The sequence below is a fragment of the Onychomys torridus genome, chromosome 4, assembly GCF_903995425.1.
Source record: "Onychomys torridus chromosome 4, mOncTor1.1, whole genome shotgun sequence".
Taxonomy (NCBI): Eukaryota; Metazoa; Chordata; class Mammalia; order Rodentia; family Cricetidae; genus Onychomys; species Onychomys torridus.
In genome coordinates, this window is record NC_050446.1 from 116,742,216 (window position 1) to 116,765,294 (window position 23,079).

General features: G+C 47.7%; 1 protein-coding gene across 2 annotated transcripts; it reads right to left on the reverse strand.

The window, feature by feature from the left end:
* Nucleotides 1-14: 14 nt before the first annotated feature.
* On the reverse strand, nucleotides 15-23,055 carry Dnttip1 (deoxynucleotidyltransferase terminal interacting protein 1). Of its 2 annotated transcripts, none has more exons than XM_036185486.1 (13): nucleotides 22,881-23,055; nucleotides 22,269-22,339; nucleotides 21,290-21,386; nucleotides 18,676-18,774; nucleotides 12,653-12,721; nucleotides 12,380-12,433; nucleotides 11,769-11,827; nucleotides 10,583-10,631; nucleotides 6,065-6,123; nucleotides 5,911-5,971; nucleotides 2,176-2,247; nucleotides 740-795; nucleotides 15-641 (listed from the first exon to the last, which is right to left on the reverse strand). In XM_036185486.1, exons 1-13 carry the CDS (start codon nucleotides 22,983-22,985, stop codon nucleotides 503-505), a joined length of 990 nt encoding a protein of 329 aa, XP_036041379.1. In that variant the 5' UTR covers nucleotides 22,986-23,055; the 3' UTR covers nucleotides 15-502. The 2 variants fall into 2 exon arrangements, with proteins under 2 accessions (XP_036041379.1, XP_036041380.1); XM_036185487.1 differs by having other exon boundaries at nucleotides 284-641; nucleotides 10,583-10,628.
* Between the last annotated feature and the right edge of the window lie 24 nt (nucleotides 23,056-23,079).

Here is a 23,079-nt window from a genome sequence, read left to right on the forward strand (position 1 = left end):
GTTCTCTCCCCACATGTAATTCATATTATGGTTCTCCAGCAGGTTTGCTGTGCTCTCTGCAGGTCAGTGTGTTAGCCTGTAGCAAAGGATAACAAAGGGCAGTGCACCTGTCCTTTGGTAGGTCATCAGACCCCCACGGGGCTAGCCAGCACACTGTGCAACATTCCTAATTGAACAAGGACAAGGGAGACGGGCAGGTGCTCCTTTCCTGGTGTGCCTAGTACTTCAGCCTTTGTTCCATCAGCCCCCACAAGGCAGTTATTACAGCAGTTCACCGTCTGTGTTTATTACAAACTGTTTAATTGCTTCTTAGTCCAATAACTTTAAAAACATAGAACCACATGCCAGTCTGGGTGCTCTGCAGTGAGTCACTACAAACTAGGTCATGGACAGCTTAATGCTGCTAAGATCCAACTAGACCCAGTCCCCAGATGGCCTCAGCCTGTAGGGGAAAGAGGGTCTTGCAGGCAGGCTGCCAAGTGTAGTAATCAGAACACCTGGCTCAAGTCTGGGGAGGAGCTTCAGCAGCTCGATGCTCATTTTCAGTCCGTAGTGTCTCCATGTACTTCCGCATCTTCTCAACCATCCAGGATGGCAGGACAAAGGATTTCAGCTCCTCCAGCTTCAGGTCCAAGCATCCTCTAGGAGAGACATTGGAGAGGTGTAAGGGAGGGTGACGCCTCATCTGTGCCTACTGGGGCAGATGGCAGGATAGGGAAGGGCCCTCCGGTTTTTTTACCTGTAGTCATCACTGGCAGCCAAGTCTCGAATGTCCTCCTCAATGAGAAGGTAGGCCTGGAGGTGAGGGAGAGTCATTAAGGCCTCTGAGTCATTTCCCACCAATTCAAAAACACTCTATTAATGTGTAAGGCCTGCTACTAGGCTGACTCGGGATGCAGCTTAGAGCTTGCCTGGGAAGAGTACGTAGGAAGACACGGGGGAAGGCTCCTTGAGAACATTTTACTCAAACAGGAACTTTACAGGGGAGGAGTAGATACCAGTGACTAAGGAAAATAAGTTGCTCAGGCTGTCCCTGAACTTCATGACTCAAAATGGACCCTGCCTCTTCAGTCTCCCGAGTAGCTGGATTTCAGGAGTGTGTCATGGAACGCGCGCGCGCGCACACACACACACATGACTTGATGTGGTTTATAACAAATGGTGAGAGCTAGCAGAATATGGAGGAGACAGGAGGAAGTGGCGTTCCCCCTGGGGACTCGGTCAGCAGCGCTGCTGTGCAGTGGCTGTAGCACTAAGTCTCCCTGGTCTACACAGTGCCAGTCTTCGCTCCTGGTGCTCACATACAGTATCTGTTTTTGTTTCTGTGGCTGGGATTGGCCTGGAACTCAATGCAGTACTCCCGCTTTATCCTGGGAGTGCTGGGAGTACAGCATGTGCCACATACACAGACAGACAAAACACACACTAAATAATGGGATCAAAAAGTTTTGAATTAATATTTGGGATTAAACTGGGTGTGTCTGTCTGTCAGTCTGTCACACACACACACACACCCCAGGCAAGCACTCTACCCCTGAGCCATATCCCCAGCAGCCTGCCTCATCTCCTTTAATTACTTTTTTGAGATATAGTTTCATGTAGCCCAGGACAGCCTCAAAACTTGTCAGCTAACAGAGGCTGGCTTTAAACTCCTGATTCTGCCTCTACCTCTCAAGTGCTGGGATTACAAGTGTGGTACACCATTCCTGGCCTTTTGGAAACAAAACAAAAAACAAACAAAAAAACTTATTTAAAAAATTTGAGACAAAGCCTAGCAGTGGTGACGCTCACCTTTAATCTCGGCACTCAGGAGGCAGAGGCAGGTGGGATCATCTGCCAGCCTGGTCTAGACAGCAAGTTCCAGGACAGTCAGGGCTACACAGAGAAACCGTGTCTTGAAAAACAACAAGTCTTGTAAACAGTCTTTCCTATGGGCATCTGGTCTGACTGCAACCTTGTTGGAGTGGATGAGAAGGTGAGAGGGAGAGCAGGAGCCCTAGGAACAGGACTCTCAGTCTGCTCTCCAGCGTGGAGAAGGCTTCACAGATCTCCCTTTCCATATTTTTTGCTCTTAGGGAGTCTACCAAATTCGGAGACAAGGTGGCCAAGAGCTGGACTCGTGGTTCCTGGGTTGGGTGGGTCTCTGACAGTGGTACATGTGAAAACAGTGCTCACCATCTTTCCGCCTGTCGCTCTCATATGGTGCTGCTCAGCTAGCCAGTGCTTGTCCTGAGGATCTGCTGCATACTGTGAGGGGTAAAGTTAGTGGGGACACATTAGCTCTTGGCCCTCTACTAGTTCTTACAACAGGACTGTCTTAATTGATGTAAGAGACACCACAACTATGGAAGCTCTTAGAAAGAAAACATTTAATTGGGGTGGCTTGCTTAGAGTTTCAAAGGTTCAGTCCATAATTATGACCAGGAATATGGCGGCATGCAGGCAGATGTGGTACTGGAGTTGAGAGTACTACATCTTGCAGGCAACAGGAAGTTGGTCACACAACAGGAAGACAGTCACACTCAGGGAAGCTTGAGCAAAGAGGTTTCAAAGCCTGCCCACATAGTGACACAAATCCTCTGACTAGGCCACACCTCTTAATAGTGCCATCACCTTTAGGGGCCATTTTCTTTCTTTCTTTCTTTCTTTCTTTCTTTCTTTCTTTCTTTCTCTCTCTCTCTCTCTCTCTCTCTCTCTCTCTCTCTCTCTCTCTCTCTTTCTTTTTTTTTCTTTTTCCCCCTTTTTTCCAGAGCTAAGGCAAGTGCTCTACCACTGAGCTAAATCCCCAACCCCTAAATGGGATTTTTGTTGTTGTTGTTGTTGTTTTTATTTTTCGAGACAGGGTTTCTCTATGTAGTTTTGCGCCTTTCCTGGAACTCACTTTGGAGACCAGGCTGGCCTTGAACTCACAGAGATTCGCCTGGCTCTGCCTCCCGAGAGCTGGGATTAAAGGCGTGCACACCACCGAGGCCCATTTTCTTTCAAACCACTACAGAGACCCTGTCCTAGACAGGTGTGTATGCCCAAGGACTCTTAAATCTCTAGAGAGCAGGCTGAGCCAAGCCCAGAAAGCCAGGGGTTGCAAACTAGTTGCTAGAGATTGGGTACATGTCCATTCTCTCTTAAGTCCCTGAGATAGTTTAAACCTCTTAACTGTAAGCCAGCACCAATGAAATGTTTTCCTTTATAAGAGTTGCTGTGGTCATGGTCTCCTCACAGCAACAGAAACCCTAACTAAGGCAGTCCCCTTTCTTTCTTCCTTCCTTCCTTCCTTCCTTTTTTTTTTTTTTTTTTTTTTGGTTTTTTTCAAGACAGGGTTTCTCTGTAGCTTTGGAGCCTGTCCTAGATTAGCTCTGTAGACCAGGCTGGCCTCGAACTCACAGAGTTCTGGGATTACAGGCAACATAGCATCCCTGGAAACAAGTGACAGTTATTTTACTCACCACTTTGTAGATGATAGAAGTCTGGGTGGTAACTTCCTCCAGACTCAGTTTCCTCATTTGTCTTTTGTTTTTTGTTTTTCGAGACAGGGTTTCTCTGTGTAGTTTTGGTGCCTGTCCTGGAACTCACTCTGTAGTCCAGGCTGGCCTCGAACTCACAGAGATCTGCCTGGTTCTGCCTCCCGAGTGCTGGGATTAAAGGTGTTCGCCACTACTGCTGGGCCTCAGTTTCCTTATTTGTAAATGGAAAGTAGTACAACCAAGCACGGCTGTCTTAGCTAGGGTTCTATGGCTGTGAAAAGATACTGTGACCATGGCAACTCTTAGAAGGAAAACATTTAATTGGGGTGGCTCCTTACAGTTCAGAGGCTTAGACCATTATCACAAGGGCAGGAAGCAAGGCAGCATGCAGTCAGACATGGTGCTAGAGCTGAGTGTCCTTACATCTTGACTCAAAAGCAACAGGAAGTAAACTCTTACTAGGTGTGGTTTGAACATATATAAAACCTCAAAGCCCACATCCACAGGGACACACTTCCCCCAACAAGAACACACCTCCTAATAGCGCTGCTCCCTTGGGGGGCTATTTTCTTTCAAACCACCACAATGCCTGTAAGCCCAGTATTAGGAGGAGGCAGGAGGATCTGGAGTTCAAGGTCATCCTCAACTTTATGGTGAATTTAAGGTCAGCCTGGGCTAACTAAGACCTTGTCAAGAGAGAGCCAGTATTTATTTTACAGGGTTCTTTTTGTTTTTTCCAGACAGGGTTCCTCTGCGTAGCTCTGGCTGTCCTGGACCTTGCTCTGTAGACTCTGTCTCCTGGGATTAAAGGTGTGGGCCACTACACCTGGATTTTCTTTCTTCCTTTTTTTAAAAACAGGGTTCTTGTTAGGAACAAATGATAGTGCAAAGTAGTCAATGCAGTGTGTGACACACAAATGCTCTGAAGAGCTAGGTCATAAAGCGGGCAGGCTGTTGAAACAGAGAGGTGGGGATCTCAGCTACATGGCTGCTCGCTTGGAGGTGGGGTCTTGCTAGATGGCCCAGGTTAGCCTGTCCAAGAATTTATGGCAATTCTTTTACCTCTGCCTTTCAAGTGCCTGGGCAACACGAGACCTACGGAAAAAGTCTGGAAAAAGTCCAATATATTCTATACCATTGTTAAAAGTAAGATGAAGGAGATCTCTTCTAGTATAGATTAGCTACTAAAATGTCATCCATCAGATTGACAAGTTTTTCTGTAAAAATACCAGTCAGTTGCCAGGTGGTGGTGGCACACACCTTTAATCCCAGCACTTGAGACAGGTGGCTCTTTGTGACAGCATGGCCTACAGAGTGAGTTCCAGGACAGCCAAGCCTACACAGAGAAACCCTGTCTCAACAAACAAACACCCCCACGCCAGTCAGTAAGTAATTTAGGCTTCCTAGTCTCATCCTTTTGTCTTTTTTTAAAATTTTTAACTGGGTGGTGGGGGCACACGCTTTTAATCCTCAGCAATCAGGAAGCAGAGGCAGGAGGACCTTTGTAAGTTAGAGGCCTGCCTGGTTTACATAGTGAGTTCCAGGACAGTCAGGACTACACAGAGAAACTCTGCTTCAAGAAACAAAACAAAAAAATATATATATTTGAGACAGGGTCCCAGGCAGCTCAGGCTGGCCTCCAGATCACTAGGTAGCTGAGGCTGGCCTGAATCTCCTGCTGCCTCTTCCCAAGGGCTGGGACTTTAGTCATGTGCTACTAGACTCGCTATTTTCTTGTTCCTCCTTTTTGAGACAGGGCTACCACCTTGGTTCTACTCCATTCATTGCTTTATGTCCAGCACTGTATGAGTGTTCAGCACTTAATATGCACTCAATACATATTTGCCCAATGTTTGTAGCAGAGCATGACCTTGAACTCCTGATCCTCCTGCCTCTGCTTCCTATGTGCTAGGATTACAGGTGTATACGTATCATCATACCAGGTGAGAGGGGTCTATATTTCCATGATTAAAAACTAAAAGCAGGGCCAGACACGAGTGCACGCCTTTAGTCCCAGCACTCAAATGGCGAAGGCAGAAGGGTCTCTGAATTTGAGGCTAGCCTGGTCTACAGAGCCAGTTCCAGGACAAGTGGACAGACAGGTCTACATAGAGAAACCCTATCTCGAAAAACAAACAAAACAAAACAAAACCCTACAAAAAACTAAAAGTAGAAAAGAAGTCGGGCAGGGTGGATCATGCCTGTGTTCCCAACCTTAGCTTGAGTACTGGAGTGCAGGCTATACTATTATTTCAGGGATATTCTCATCAATCAGGCAATGGAGCTCTCCAAACTGGGCTTGGCACAGCTGGGCAAAAGGTGCAGGAGATGGCTAAAGGAAACTAGAACCCAGATGTGTTGACTGCCAGGCCAGTGTATGTCCACGCTTCTCTGTGCCTTGTGGTTTCTAAGCCATCTACAACCATGCAGTGTTACGCCTCTGTCCTACCTTAAAGAGGTGTGGGTGCTTGATGTAGATTCTCCCTCTGGTGCCTCCCATCCCTAAGGCCCTGAAAAACGAAAGATGAGTGGCAGCAGATGCAGATCCTGCTGATGGTTCTTGAGGTAGCCCTCCCTGTTAGTACTGAGGGTCTCAGACTTACTTGTTGGCTCGAGACCCCAAAACAAAGGTGGTAGATTCATTCAGCCGAGCTGGGTCCCACTGAAAGAAACAGGACAGCAAGGTGGGGGTTTAATGTGCTGTGCAGGGCAGACCCATCCTTCCCCCCTTTCCTCCTCCCTCCTTGTCCACTGTCAATAGCTTACTGTTGGAGTAATGGAGTACTTACAATATGTTAGGCCCTTGCTAGACATCGAGGATAGAGAGGTGTTAAGATACAGACTGCTCCCCAGGAGTCCCAGACACACAGACTGAAAGAACAGTGTCTGATGGGCCATGACACGACTGGGCGCACGCCATGAGAGGTGTCAAAGGGACGGATGGAATAGCCACAAAGTCTCTCTTGAAGAGACAATGCCTGAAGTTACCTCTGGGAAGGTGAGTGCAAACCAAACAGGGAGCGGGAGGAAAAGGCACCCTAGACAGTGTGGTCCATAAAAGCTGACGAGTGTCAGTCTGGAGTACTGGAGGGACTGTACTTCTGTGTCTGAAGGAGAAGTGAGCGGCAACTGAAGAGGCCGGAGAGAACAGCCCAGAGAACTGGAGGCCCTCGGCCACACTGATGTTTGTGTCGTGTGATCCAGAGCCTGCAGGGAACCACGCAAAGCGAGAGCCTGGTGTCCTTTCCTGACAGTTTACTCTTTCAGCAGTGTAGGGGATGGGCAGGAGTGCTGCTGGGGCAAGTCAGAACTTCCAGTAATTAAAGGCCCGAGCTTCGGCAACAGTGAGGAGGAGAAGAGGGGACAGGACTGCAGTACATCCACAGGGGAAGGCTTGACTGCATGCAAAGAGGTGAGGGAAGACAGCAGGCAAAGATGCCCAAGATAAGGAATAGGAAACAAGATTTGGAGAGTGGGCTGGGGGTGTAACTTAGCAGAGCACTGTTCACAAGGCCCCAAGTTCAATCCTTAGCACAATCATCACCACAAAAAGTGGAGCCTGGCATGGTGGTACACATCTATAGGCCCAGAACTGGTGAGGCTGAGAAGGATCCTGAGTTCAAGGCCAGCCTGGGCTACAGTGAGATCCTATCTCAAAATAATAAAACAACAAGAAGAACCATTTTTTGAGGAAAGATCCTCATTACAATTTTTCTTTTTTCTTTTATTATTATTATTTATTTAATGTGTTGTCTGTGTGAGGGTGTTGGATCCCTGGAATTGGAGTTATAGACAGCTGTGAGCTGTTGTGTGGGTGCTGGGCATTGAACTCAGGTTCTCTGGAAGAGCAGCCAGTGTTCTTAACTGCTGAGCAATGCATTGTTCCAACCCCTCTTATTACAATTTTGGGTCTGCTGTGTTTGAGAGCTTGTGGGGGGCATAGTTACTGAATGACCTCCCTCTGCCAAGGAAAGTTGTCCTCTTGAAATGAGAGTGCAGCTTCAGGAGGGGTGCACATGGAGTGGTGAGCATGGTATAGGCCAGCCTGCCAGATCACTTCAACTCCAGTGACCAATGGGGTGACATATGTTATAGCCAGATTGCCCTTGCATCCTAGATAAGCTGTGTTTGACACACCCATGCAACTTCAGGCAGAGAGGACTAGCAGACAGGAAGATACACAAGGTTTAAAGCAGACGGGTATGAGAAGGACAAAGAGACTTGGGAGATATAAGACCTGGTCCTGAAAACACAAGTGTGGATGATTAGGACCCCTATGCCCACCTGGAAAGATGGCTCGGGGTTAAGAGCACTTGCTACGTTTGCAGAGGACCAAAATTAGAATCCCATCACTCATATCAAGCAGCTCACAATCACCTATAATTCCAGCTTCAAGGGAATATAACACCCTCTTCTGACCTTCATGTGCATCCATGTACATACACATAAAAATTTATACTAAAATAAAAAAGATCCAGGGAGCCAGTGAGATGGCTCACTGGGTAAAAGCACCTGCTCCTTGTCTGATGACCCGAGTTTGATCCCCAAGACCCACAGAGTGGAAGGAGAGAACCAACACCCTTGGGATGTCATCTGACCTCCATATGATCATTTGTGTGTACACTCAGTAAATAAACATAAGTCATACAGAGCAGCTTTGGGTGAAGTGGGCTAGGGAGACAGTTCTGGGGATGCCTATTATATAGGTCATACTGAGGAAGAGCTCCTCTTAGGACCAAGAAGGGGGGCTTAGAGAGGACAGATTCATGAGAATGTAGTATCAGCAGCTCTAAGTTTTAGAGTTCTAGAAATTTCGTTAAGATTTTAGGAGAAAATTCATGACGACTATAGGGAAGTAAAGGGCACACGAGGCGGCTGTGTCGGTTAGTTTAATGTCAGCTTGACAGAGGTTAGAGTCTTTTGGGTAGGGACTCAAGCTTTGGTGCCTGTCCTGGATCTCGCTCTGTAGACCAGGCTGGCCTTGAACTCACAGAGATTTGCCTGGCTCTGCCTCCCGAGTGCTGGGATTAAAGGTGTGCGCCACCACCGCCCAGCTGGGTAGAGGGACTCTTTAACTGAGAAAACGCCCCTATCTGCCTACAGAGCATTTTCTTAAGTAGTGATTTATGTGGGAGGGCCCAGCCCACTGTGGGTGCTGCTGTCCCTGAGCAGGTGGTCCGAGGTGCTATAAGAAACCAGGCTGACAGGCGTGGTGGTGCACACCTTTAATCCCTGGCACTTAGGAGGCAGAAGCAGGTGGCTACTTGTGAGTTTGAGGCCAGCCTAGTCTATATGGTGAGTTCCCAGAAAGGCAGACCTACATAGTAAGACCTTGTCTTTAAAAAAAAAAGCAGGCTGAGCAGGCCACAAGGAGCAAGCCAGTAAGCAGCACCTCTCCATGGCCTCTGCATCAGCTCCTGTCTCCAGGTTCCTGCCTTGAGGCCTGACTTCCCTTTGATGATAGACTGTGTTGTGGAAGTATATGATGAAATTAACCCCTTCATCCCCAGGTTGCTTTTGGCCATGCCATTTTACCACAGCAATAGAAACCATAATTAAGACAGTAGCTAACTTTTTTTTTTTTTTTTTTTAAATAAAGTTCTAAAAAGGAAAGGGGATACCTTTACCTCCTTCATTAGGTTTCCACATTTCAATAAAGAATTCTGATCATAAAAGGAATTGCAAAAATATCCTGGAGCTAGTAGAGGCTAAAGGTGTCACCAGATTTTGGGTCTGAGACTTGGCTCTATCACCCAATAGCTGTATGACTAGGCAAACCTCAAGTTCGTTGGGAGGACGAGATAACTCTAGAAAACAAGATCACTTCTGCCCATGGGGTTCTCAGGAAAGGAAGCAGAGGTCCAGAACAGGAACACAATCTGTATCTCCAAGACCATCAAAGAGAGTAAGTGAGATGAGAGACAAGGGATTCTGGGTGGTGCCCTCACACACGAAGTAGTGTTGGTGGCTGAGTGAAGACTCGACCCTCTCACTCAGAGACTTCGTTTCCCCCTTGAACTTGCAGTGCTCCCCTGCCTCTGCCTCCCATGTGCTGGGATTATAGGTATGCAGCACTGTGCTGACTTTTACATCAAACTATGGGCCTCATGCATGTCAGGCCTCCAGCCCAGCTTTTTTCTTTTCCTTTTTTTATTTTTTTTTTGTTTTTGTTTTTGTTTTTTGAGACAGGGTTTCTCTGTGTAGCTTTGCACCTTTCCTGGAACTCACTTTGGAGACCAGGCTGGCCTCGAACTCACAGAGATCCGCCTGGCTCTGCCTCCCAAATGCTGGGATTAAAGGCGTGCGCCACCACCGCCCGGCCTTTTCTTTTTTTATTTATTATGTATACAGCATTCTGTCAGCGTGTATCCCTGCAGGCCAGAAGAGGGCACCAGATCTCATTACAGATAGATGGTTGTGAGCCACCATGTGGTTGCTGGGAATTGAACTCAGGACCTCTGGAAGAGCAATCAGTGCTCTTAACCTCTGAGCAGTCTCTCCAGCCCCAGCCCAGCTTTTTAGTTTCCCTCTAATTCCAATAAAGAACGAAGTCATGTCATCTGCAGGAAAATGATGCAGCTGCAGCTTATGACATGAAATGAATTAAGTCAGTCTCAGCAAGATAATACTTCATGTTTTCTCATGTGCAATTCCTAGATTTCTATATAGATACATCTAAAATGATGTAAGTATAAATGACATGAATGTAGAAGACAAAGTGCTTAGGGGAATAAAGGGGCTACTGGGGAGGGGTCGGACAGAGAAAGGCAAAGTAGCAGAGTATGGAGAGGGCATGTTCACAGTGTATCACACATGTGTGCAATGGGTAAAAATAAAGCAGAACAAAAAGAACTCTATTTTCTTTCCTTGGCCATGCTAGGGATTAAACCTAGGGCCTTCCATATGCCAGGCAAAGTGCTTTACTACCAAGCTATCCCAAGCCCAGCTCTTTATTTTGCTTCTAATTCCAGTTCCTCCTTGGAATACTGTCTGGAGGCCACGGTGGTTAAAGGCAGATGGGGAAGACGGCTCGGGAATGGTGTGAGCATATCATGTATCACCTCCAACCTCTTTACCTCACTGGGCCCAGAGCCTCTTCACTGTCAGTCAGAAAAGCATACCTTGGGACCTTCTCGGCGAATTGGTTCACAGGATTTTGGTTTCCATCTGCTTGGGAGGAAAGAAGACAGGTGAATTCTCCAAGAGATGGAGGGGGGGACAGAGCCTGGAAGTTTACTAGGGGTGATGATGGCGCACTGTTTTCTGGCAACTCATTAGAAATATATTTATTATAAATATATATATAATAAAGCCTGGACCAGAAACCACTTTAGAACCTAGTGATGGGCAAGGTCAGGATTCCCCACATTGCAGCTTTCTCGTCTGTCAAAAGGAGATAAGGGCAGCAGCTGCCCTGCCCACTTTGTGTTCAAGAGGATTGAAAATGCCTGGTCTACTTAGTGAGTTCCAGCTCAGAAAGGGCTATAGAGTAAGACCCTGCCTCCAAGACAGGGCAAAAAGGCTTCAGGAAGGATGCTGTAACTGGATACAGATCACGCTAACTTTGTGCAAACTCAGACTCACAACACCAGGATTGAACCCTGCTGTAGCCCATAGGCTGGATGATGGTGTTAAGACATGGTAAATCCATCAACTGTGACAAATGTGCCACTCGGTGTCAGGTGTTGTCAAGGAGAATCTTTACACATGTAGGGGGCAGGGAGGGTTTCAGGTAGCTCTGTATCTTCTACTCAGTTTGTGATGTATCTAAAATGCTCTATAAATAGAATTTAAAAGTGCTTTTTGATAATGACCAATCTGTAGTAATGCTTTGACTTTTAATAATTGTATGACCTTTTTTCCATGCCCCACTAGGGTATATAATCTGCTAATTGAAGGGGTTGGGGATTTAACTCAGTGGTAGAGCGTTTGCCTAGCAAGCGCAAGGCCCTGGGTTCCGTCCTCAGCTCTGGAAAAAACAAAACAAAAAAGATCCTCAAATAATCTGCTAATTGCCCTGTTCTTTAGAGACTAGCTATGAGCTGGTGCCTAGACCAGCTCTAAACAGTCAAACATGAATCAGGTCTGGTACTGAATCAAGCTGGAACTGTTCTGGGTTGTGAAAGCAGCATAAAACAAGTCCATCTTGCAGCCCCCGTCCCTAACCTATATTGGGCAACCCTCTCCCACAGTACCTTAGACCAATGGACCTGCGTCCACCACTTTCACCTCTGGCCTCTTCCCACTCATGGTCACTCCCTCCCTCAGTTCCCTTCAGCTCTTACAGCACTGGTGGCCCCTACTCACACCATGCCAGCAGCTGCCCGGTCATTTGACAGGACGTGTCCAGGAGGCCGACCTTTCCTCTGCACAAAGAAGAGCTGTCAGAGCCCTCCCCTGTGGGTAGCATCCCTGCTCTATGCTGGGCCAGTCAGTTAGTGGAGACAGTTGTCCAGACAGTGTAGAGCCTTGACCATGGGTAGCATCCCTGCTCTAGTGTGATGGGGCTAGATCAGTTAGTGGAGACTGTTGTCCAGAGAGTGTAGAGCCTTGACCATGGGTAGCATGCCTGCTCTAGTGTGATGGGGCTATTTCAGTTAATGGAGACTGTTGTCCAGAGAGTGTAGAGCCTTGACCATGGGTAGCATGCCTGCTCTAGTGTGATGGGGCTATTTCAGTTAATGGAGACTGTTGTCCAGAGAGTGTAGAGCCTTGACCATGGGTAGCATCCCTGCTCTAATGTGATGGGGCTAGATCAGTTAGTGGAGACTGTTGTCCAGAGAGAACAAATGACCTTGGGAGTGCCCTGGAAAGCAACTGTTTTTCACCTTGCCCCCCATGCCTGGAAAAGCCCAAGCCTTCTTTTGGAACAGAAGGGCCCTTTCCCAGCTGTAAGCTCCAAGGACATGCTTGCTTACCTTTTTGGGAATAGGGCTTCCTCGGTGGGACTCCTCTTCTGCTTGCCGGCCACGCTGAAGGGAACACATGGGAAGGGAATCAGTATGAGGCCAGTGCCTGGGAGCTGCAGGGACCCTAGACCCTACCCTCTAGCCAACACCTGACCCAGCTCTCAGAAGTTCTTTGGGACCTGGCCCTACCTGTGATGGTGTGACATTTCCTGGGTCCACATAGTTTACCTGCCTCCCACCTGACCCTCCCCTCCCAAGGCCTTAGGGCACAATGATTCTGACCTTGATCCCTGGAAGTTCATGGGTCAATCTGGGTATTACTTTTTCTCCATCTGAAAAGAGTAGCTTTGCCTGAAAGGGAAAGACAAGTATTGCCAGTCATTAGCTTGGTGGAGAAGTGCAGCAGTTTGTAAACACAACTCCAGAATGGTTAACTTTCCCATAATCAACACAAAGGCATGGACACTCACATTATTTTCAAAGATGAACAAGCCAAAAAAACATTAGCACATGTGTCCATTTATAAAAAGTGGCTATGGAACACATGCTGTTTCTGCTTGTAAACCATGGAGGAAAGGGGAAGGAGCTGGTGAGACACCTACTTACCATCTTTTGTCATGATCATTGTTGAAGAGCTAGTAAACAAAGGCTGGAGTGTGCTCAGTGTATGTGAGGCTCTGAACCTGATTTGCAGCCTAACAGCCAGTTCACATTAACATCAGCACTCAGGAGGTAGAGGCACGAGGATTGCTGCATGTTCAAGGCCAGCCTGGGCAACAGTGAGGCAGTGTCTAAGAAAACCAAAGGGGTGTGTGTGTGTGTCTGTGTCTGGCAGGGAGGGGTGAAAAACCCCAAGGAGAGAAGACTTGGCTTGGCAAACAGGGAGAAAGAATGCCATAAGAGCCAGAGTTACAGAAAGTTGTGAGCTGCCATGTGGGTGCTGGGAATTGAACTCAGGTTCTCTATAAGAGCAGTATGTGCTCTTGACCACTGTGCCTTTTCCCCAGACCCCATACTTTCACATTCTTTTAAAGAAAGATTTATTTTTATGAGTGTTTGTCTGCATGTATGCCTGGAGACATGTACACCATGCCTGATGCCCAAAGAGGCCAGAAGAGGGCATCAAATTCCCTAGGGCTGAGGTTCTAGACAGTTGTGAGCTAACATGTAGATATTGGGAATTGAACTCAGGATCTCTGGAAGAGCAGCTGGCACTCTTAACCTCTGAGCCATTTCTCCAGCCTCTACTTTTACATCTTAATGCAGCAAGTTATTACTTCTCAGTCTTTTGGCTAAGATCAAGTGCAACAGCTACTCCATCAATAGGATGCAGTAGGGAACTCTTCCTGAGTTTGTCAATACCATCAACACATTTAGTCCTCATAACCTGTAGAGGCAGAACCTTCATTTTACAGCTGAGAAAACAGTGAGGGAGGTGAGTGAGGGAGTGCCTGAGGTCACACAACCAGTCAGAGGATTTGTACTGGGGTGGTCTCGAGCAAGAAAAAGTTTGCATTCCTTTTTGTTGCATTAATTCACTGTGTGTGTGTGTGTGTGTGTGTGTGTGTGTGTGTGTGTGTGTGTGTGTGTATGCAATGGAGTTATGTGTGGAAGTCAGAGGACAACTTACAGCTGTCAATCATCTTCTTCACCATGTGTTGCCAGGCTTGGGCAAGCACCTTTAATTACTGAGCCACCTTGCCAACCCTTGTTTTGAGACAGGGTCTTTCCATGAAGCCAAGCTCACCTGGGACTTGCTAGGTAGCCAGCCAGGCTCGCCTCTAGGTTAAAATTGCCATGCCTCTGCCTCCTCATTGCTGGGATTATAGGCTTGGAATATGCCCAGCTTAGCCTATACTCTTAACCATCTTGCAAACATCTCTTGTTATATAAACCAGGCTGGTCTCAAACCCATAAACATCTGCCTGGCTCTGCTTCCTGAGTACTGAGATTAAAGGCATGTAGAAACATCTCTTAATGAACATATGCTACCTGAAAAAATAAAATGAACAATAAATAAAAGCAACTACCTTCTAGAAGAAAACCAAACAATTAAGAGAAAACTCAAGACAACACTTGGCCGCTGAGTTCAGCCATTTCTGAAGTGGGAGGAAAGGTTAGGGAGGTTAGGAAACACACTGCAAAGGGCAAGACGTGCCACAAGAAGTGGAAGCAAGTGCACCAGTACCCACCCACCAAAGCTAAAGTTGGGCAGGGGAGTTGGCTCAGTGGGTAAGGGTGCTTGCTATTCAAACCGACCACCTGAGTTCACCTCGGAACTCACTAAGGAGAGGAGAACTGACTTCTGCAAGCTGTCCTCTGACCTTCTGTGCCGACATTAATGTAAAAACAATTACCACCACCACCACCAAACTAAAACAATCCTAGTGTAATCATCATCATCTTTGGTCTTTCTTTTCTTTTCGTTTTTTTTGTTTTTCAAGACAGGGTTTCTCTGTGTAGCGCTGGCTGTCTTGGAACTCACTCTGTAGACCAAGTTAGCCTCAAACTCACAGACATCTACCTGCCTCTGCCTCTTGACTGCAGGGATTAAAGGAGCACACCACCATGCTCAGCCATGTATTTGTTTGTTTATTTAGTGTGTGTGGGTGTTTTGTCTGCACACAAGAGGGCACTGGATCCCATGGGACTACAGTTATAGACTGCTGTGAGCTGCCATGTAGGTGCTGGGAATTGAACACCGGACCTCTTGAAGAGCAGCCAGGGCTCTTAACTGCTGAGCTATCTCTCCAGCCCATTTTTGATTTTTTTAAAGACAGTATCTTACCGTGTAGCCCAGGCTGGTCTGGAACTCACTATGTACGCCAGGCTGGCCTCAAACTCACAGAGCTCCTCCTGCCTCTATTTCCTGCGCCCTGGTACTACATGTACACGCCATCACATCGGTTCTGTAAGGAAGAACCCTTTCTGACATGACTATGACTGTAGTTAGCATCTTGTTCGCTCATGGTGCCTGTGCCGGACTGGGAGTTTAACACAATGTGCCATCCAATGCCCCCAGCAAAGCCCTGATGATAAGAGCGGCTCCATTTTCTGCTTCAGAGACAAGAAAAATGAAGCTCAGACACTGAAGGAACTTGCTCTAACTTTCCTGTGCCTTCTGCTCTGACTCCAAGTGATCAAAACTTCCTGGGTTCCACGCCTGTGCTTCTCAGCACTTCAGCACTGCCAGGCTGATCTGTGTGCCACGTATGTGCATCAGGAGACTGGAAAGCAGCAATGCAATGATATGGATCATGACTGCTTTTTAAAAAAATAATTTCAGGGCTGGAGAGATGGCTCAGAGGTTAAGAGCACTGACTGCTCTTCCAGAGATCCTGAGTTCCAATTCCCAGCAACCACATGGTGGCTCACAACCATTTGTAATGAGATATGGCATCCTTTTCTGTATACATAATAAATAAATAAATCTTAAAAAAAATTATTTCAGCTGGGCAGCGGTGGTGCACGCCTTTAATCTCAGTGCTCGGGAGGCAGAGGCAGGTGGATCTCTGAGTTTGGGGCCAGTCTGGTCTACAGAGCGAGATCCAGGACAGCCAGGGCTACACAGAGAGACCCTGTCTCGGAAAAACAAACAAACAAAGCAAAAAAGGGTTGGGGATTTAGCTTAGTGGTAGAGCGCCCTTGCCTAGTAAGCCCAAGGCCCTGAGTTTGATCCTCAGCTTAAAAAAAAAAAAGTATTTATCGTGTGTGTGTGTGTGTGTGTGTGTGTGTGTGTGTGTGTGTGTGTGCGCGCGCGCGCGCGCGCTGTGTTTAGGCATATATACTTTAACACATGTGGGGCAGAGGGCAACTTTGTGGAGTTGGTTCTCTCCCCCTTTAGGTGGGTTTGGGGGTTGAACTCAGGTTGTCAGGCTGTTGTGAGTGCCTTACCCACTGAGCCATCTCCCCCATCCCTTCTTCATCTTTACCTCTTCTCTAAATCCTTCTCCAGTCTTCTCTTTCCTTCTGTAATGCTAGGGACAGAGCTCAGGCAAGCACTGTGCTGCCGAGTCACACTCCAGCTCAGAGTCTTGTCGAAAGGCAAACCCCATCAGGCCACTCTTGTGGTCACACATCCACATCTTCCACTGGGCTTGAGTGCTCTGCCCACTTCTGCAGCCACTCACGTACTACCCCCTCTACCCCGTGAAACTGCTAACACCTGCCGTTCCTGCTCCTTAGATACACTATCCCCCTGTCCCCCTGGACTCCTCATCTAGCAAACTCTCACCAGACAACCATTTGTCAAGTACTATCAAGGGTAAGGACTATGCCCATTCTGCACATTGCTGGGGCCTGATACTAAGAAGCACAAAATAGTTTCTCAATAAATAACAAGTGGAGAGATAAATAAAAAGGTGGGGACCAGTGAGAGCTCAGGAGGTAAATGCACTTTCTGCCAACCTCATGAGCTGAGTGAGTTCATGTTCAGGACTCACCTGGTGGAAGGAAGGAAGAACTTCAGAAAACTGCCTTCTGACTATGTACTTGCCATGGAGCATGTGCACATGCACTCAGCACTTGCCATGGAATAGATAGGCAGACAGACAGACACAGACACAGACACACAGACAGACACACAGACAGACACACAGACACATAGACACACACACGCACACACGAGAGGTGAAGATCTTCTCAGTGCAGTACTGCTTTGGCTCAACCTCATGACCACACTATTAGCAAATGTCTGCTGTTCCAGCTGTTCATCTTCAACACTCCTTCCTGGAGTGAAGAAGCTAGCTTCTCAGGAATTTGGTAGCTTAGAGTTCAGTCTCTGAGAGGCAGGTCCGTTTTCACTGTTCTGCAGGGTAGAGCTGTGCCCTTTTAGAGCTCAGGTCCAGGCAGTGGCTTTGCTCCTTTCTGGGGTTCTGAGTAGCTTTGCTCTCACAGTCTAGCAAAGCATGTGGTCCATGCTGACAATCCCCATTGACAGCAGCAGCTGACACAGATGAACAGGTTCTCTAGTGTCTTGGAATACAGTCATTTATAGAATGATGCCAGCTCTCGGATCACACCTGAGATATGGAAGGTGTAAAGGGTGCTAGGTCCCACAGGCCCCAAAGGGGCTAAGACTACTTCAAGGGACCCACCAACCACTTGCACAGGTGAGGTGCATCATGAATTACACCTTGTTTTTCTGGCTTGCCCCCTTTTTTTTTTTGGAGCTGAGGATCGAACCCAGGGCCTTGCGCTTGCTAGGCAAGGCTCTACCACTGAGCTAAATCCCCAACCCCATAAATAATCCATCCATGGCTTTTTTTTTTTTTTTTCCGAGACAGGTTTTCTCTGTGTAGCTTTGCACCTTTCCTGGAACTCACTCTGTAGCCCAGGCTGGCCTCGAACTCACAGAGATCCACCTGCCTCTGCCTCCCAAATGCTGGGATTAAAGGCGGGCGCCACCACCGCCCGGCGTAAATAAACATTTTAAAAAAGGCAAGCCAGCTGGGCGGTGGTGGCGCCCGCCTTTAATCCCAGCACTTGGGAGGCAGAGGCAGGTGGATCTCTGTGAGTTCGAGGCCAGCCTGGGCTACCAAGTGAGTTCCAGGAAAGGTGCAAAGCTACACAGAGAAACCCTGTCTCGAAAAACCAAAAGAAAAAAAAAAATGTTTATTTACTTACTGTGTATGTGTGTGGGTATTCATGTGTAGGTCAGAGGACAACTTCCAGGAGTGAGTTCTGAGAAATTAAACTCAGGTCATCTTGCTTGGGGGCAAGCATCTTATTGGCTCTGGTTTGCCTTTTAAATGTTTTTCTAGCTTTATTGTGGTAAAACTGACAAACAGATATTACATACATGAGGGGTACAATGTACATGAAATGATTATCACCGTTTTATATCATCACCACACACAGTTCCCACTGTGTGTGTGTATGTGTGTGTACACTTAAGAAGTACCTTCTTAGCAGGCTCCAAGTGAACAAGAATGTCCACAACTGCTGTCACTATTCTGCATATCAAATCCCAGAATGAACCGACCCTAGAACTGTCAGCTTCCTTAGCTTCCCAGGTAACCACTGCTTCATTCTGTCCTTCTGCGAGTTTGCTAAGCACAATTTCCTCTTGTCAAACAGGACTGAACAAAGAGTCCTTACGGGGCTTTTCTCAGACCTAAGGGAGATGAGGCACCTGGCACGGCACCTGGCACGGCACCTGGCACACTTGGGCTACTTTTCCTCATGTCAGCAACTGTCCTGAGCTCTTCCTGGGTAAGTCTTCCTGAGGTCCCCAGTCCCACTGGTGGGAGAGCACTTTTCTTACTGATGTAGTGACACACCCTGTCTGCACCCCTGGCCCTCACCTGCTCCAGGCAGCTCCGGCAGGCCTCCTGAATCAGCTGCTCTGCGTCCACTTCTTCCCCGACATTGTCTCTCACATTCAGTGCTGCCTTTTGGAAGAACTAGGGGAGGACATCAGGACAAGTCAGAAGACCTGAAGTCTGCATTAACCAAAGGGAATATATGTAATGTGCTAATACTGTGGATGGCTGTTGGCTTTGCTTATGCACAGCCTCTCAATTTCATAATTGCACCTAAAGAAAGAAGGCTGTGCCTGAAGCAAACGGGCCAATGCAGGCAGAAAACATCAAGACAATGGGAAGTCATGGATCTTCAGTACTCAATCCCTTATCTGTGGGACAGGGAAGGTGACCTGTCCAAGAATCCCAGGATACCCGCAACACCAACAAAGGCTAAGTAGGCAGAGGCTTTCTCTGCTGGGTGAGAGGGAAAGCGTGATTCTAAAAATACCAAGGACCAAACAATGAGGCCCCAAACATCTGAGAGGTGCTTGGGAACACATTTATTTAACTGTCCAAGTTGGAACAAGGAAATGCAGCTTTTAAAAAAAAACCCAAATTGTATCTCTAAGAGAAAGTATTGGTTCTCTCTTGGATACAGGAAAATTCTGGAAACTACAAACATCTTTAGTCCCAGCACTGGGGAGGCAGAAGTGTGTCTCTGTGAGTTCCAGGCCATCCAGGACTATGTAGAGAGGCCCTGTCTCAAAACAAAACCACCACCAGCACAACCAGGGAGAGCACATGAAGTGATTGCACAGGGCATCACCATTCTGGAGAGCAACTTCCTTTCCCTAGTACTCCTTTCATTCCACCTCAAGGAACCCACCCCTCAGAAATGCTCTCAAGTGTCTAAAGATGAATAAAGATGTGTCAGTGCAGTGTAAGATTTTTAAATTGAAATTACATTATCTATTTATGTATTTATGTAGTATGCACGTGGAGGTCAGAGGACAGAGTATGGGAGTTGGTTCTTTCCTTCCACGATATGGGTCTTGGGGATTGAACTCAGGTCTTCAGTGTAGTGGCAAGTGCTTTCACCTGCTGAGCCATCTCATTAGCCCCACTGTAGTATTTCTTGGACATGAGAAAAACTGTAAACAACCGGAATCTCCTAGAAACTAGCTAATTAAGTTACGGTATATTGACAAAAGACCGACTCTGTAACTATTATCAAGAATTAGGGTGAGCTACTGTGACGATCTAGAAACATTACCAAGATATATTACGTGAAGTCAGTCAAGAGAAGGGTGTGTGGAAGAGACATGGCTGGAGGACTGTTCGGTCTCTATTGGCAGTTAGCTATTCCTGGAAGGTGAGTCTTAGTGACTTCAGATTTTATTTTTAAAATATTTAGATTACTTTGTAAGGAATATTTTCTCTTTTGCTTTTAACATCTAAAAATTAGTACTATTGTGTATGTGTGTGTAAGCACGCTGGTGCCACAGTGTGTGCACAGAGGTTAGAGGACAATTCTGCAGAGCTGGTACTTTCCTTCCACCATGTGGGTTCTGGGATCCCACTCTAGGGCGTCAGGCTTCAGGACAAGTGCCCTACCCACTGAGCTGTCTCAGTGGCCTGTTTTCTGTTTTTAGAACAGGGCATCACATTGCCCAGACTGACCTCCAACTTGATATGTAGCTGAGGATGAGTCTGAACTCCTCATCTTCTTGTCTCTACCTTCTAAGTGCTAAGATTACAGGCATGCACACATCTGGCTTTAGAGAATATTTTATCAAAAATTTGAAATAGAAAAGTTGAATTATCCAATGAATTTCTAATACCCTTTCATCACCCTCCACATACATAGTCCAAAGTCCTTTTTAAAAATATCTTTTTATAATTTTACAACATTTTTGATTTATATGTTGTGTATGAGTGTTTTGTCTGCATGGATGTCTGTGTACCACATGTGTGCCTGGTGCCTGAGGCGTCAGAAGATGTTGCCGGTCTCCTGGAACTGGAGTTATGAGCCACCATGTGGTTGCTGGGAATGGAACCTGGGTCCTCTGCAAAAGCAACAAGTGCTCTTAACCACCGAGTTGTCTCTCTAGCCCTGATTTTTTTTAAATCTTAAATTGATTTATTTTTACTTCAAAGGTATTTCTGGTAGCTGTAGGGAGGGTAGGCTTAAAAGAGGAAAGAACAGTCATATCTGGACAATAGCAAATGTAGACCAGACTGGCCTTAAACTCACACAGATCTGCCTGCTTCTTCCTTCTGGGTGCTGGGATTAAAGGCATGCCTGGCCTTTTCTTTTTAAGATTCCCCCCACCCCAAATATTTATATGTACATATCTGTGGAATATACACTGTGTGTATATCTGCAGAGGCCAGAAGAGGGCACTGGATCCTGGACCTAGATTACAGGTAGCTGGGAGTGGCCTGATGTGGGTGCTGGGAACTAAAAAGAACACTCTGCAAGAGCAGCACACCCTCTCCAGCATCCATGCCTTTTTTCCTCAACCAAGGGGTCTCACTATGCTGTCCCCGCTGGCTGCCCACTGCTGCAGCCGCCCCCCCCCCCCCCCCCCCCCAGGAGCTGGGTCCACTCTGAGCCTGGCTGTACTGGCTGTTTTAGCAGTGCTGTTAGCTTCAATCCCCATGCTCCTCTCACCTTCATGTACTTGTTGAAGACACTCTGGATCTCCTCATTGATGCTTGGCTGCAAGACAGCACGGAGGAGATCCATAGAGATAGCGGGATCTGTGAAACTGCATCGAGGAGGAAGACAGTTAGAGACGGGAGTGTCCCAAACACACTCCCCAGATTGTCCGGCAGTACTGGACAAAACCAGCTTTGTGCTCACATTCTGGGCAGATCACAAAAACACATCATTTTATTTCATCATAGCTCTCTCTGTGAAGTGAGAATTACTTTAAGTGTTTAATGAGTGGTGGTGGTGCACACCTTTAATCCCAGCACTCGGGAGGCAGAGCCAGGCGGATCTCTGTGAGTTCGAGGCCAGCCTGGACTACAGAGCGAGCTCCATCCAGGACAGGCTCCAAAACTACACGGAGAAACTCTGTCTCAACCCCCCCCCCCAAAAGTGTTTAATGAAATATATATATTAAGACAGGGTCTCCTTGTGTAGATCAGGCTGGCCTCAAATTCAGAGATCCATCTGCCTCTGCCAAGTGCTATGATTAATAAATGATTTTCAATACCCCAGGCCAAAAATACAACTAGAATACCAAAGGCCCATCCTGGGTTCTTTTCCTTTCCTAGGCTAGGCACTTAACTAGTAGCCCCACATCACAGCTGAGAAAACAGAGGCTAAGAGAAATTAAGGGATTGTTCAAAGTTATCTGGTTAATAATCGTCAGAGCCTGCATTACAACAGTTGTCTGAATCTTGGTTTTATGTTCTCTGACTTACAGAGATGGAACACATTAGAGATCTTAGTAGACGGTTGTTTTCCTTCTGGAAGTGGAACTGACTTAAGGTCACAGGAAGAATCACAGCCTGAGTTCCCCCCTCCCCGCCCCCAGTGCTCTTTCTGCGGGTTGCTGATATCAGACTCCTGCAATGGGATCCCAAAACACTCACCCAAGTCCACATAACCGGATACAGGTCTTACCCAGGGCCAGCCTTACCTTGTGGTCATCTGAGAGCGGCGACCCCTTCGCTGCACCTGCCGGTGTTTTATCATTATGTTCCAAGGGTTCTGCGGGGACCAAGTGGGCAAATGTCACCGAGGCCCCTCATAGTGGGGACGAGGAGAAAGTGGATACAAAGCTAAACCTAGATGTTTTTGCTTCTCACTTCTCCTACCATGGGGTGAAAGGGAATTCAGTGGCTGGAAGACCTTGCCAGAGTGGAGGACCTGGGAAAATGTTTTCTGCCTCAAACGTCCAAAGCTCGCTTGTTCTGGAAGGGCAAGAGGAAGTGCAGCAGTGTTTACCGAGGGTCTGCTCTGTGGCGGGGGATGCTAGGGCGCTCTACCCGCCTTTATCAGCCCATCCCACCACAACTCCATCAAGCTGGGGTTACTGCTGTTCTTTTCACAGAAGAGAAACCTGGCGCTCAGAGGTGGTCACATCAGGCCCACGTCACCTAGCTAGAATCTGAATCCAGGTCGTCGCACGGAGAAAACGGCACCCCCAGGGCCGCACAGCCGCCGCGTTCTCTTGCCCGCGGGCCCGGAGCCCGGGGGGAGCCCGAGGCCCTGCCCGGCCCGAGCCCCAGCCTCGCCCGGGCGCCCTCACCGTGAGAACCGGCTGTCCCGCCGCGCCCGCGTCGCCCAACTCCAGGCCGCCTCGTTCCGCCACGCCGGGGCCCCGCGGCTGCTCGGTGTCGCCAGTCGCCCCCATGGCGCCCCCGGCCCACAACAACCTCAGCCCGACTCAGCCACCGGAAAGCGGCGCCTTGACGTCACGGGAGCGCCCGGGCCACCCGGCCGGAAGC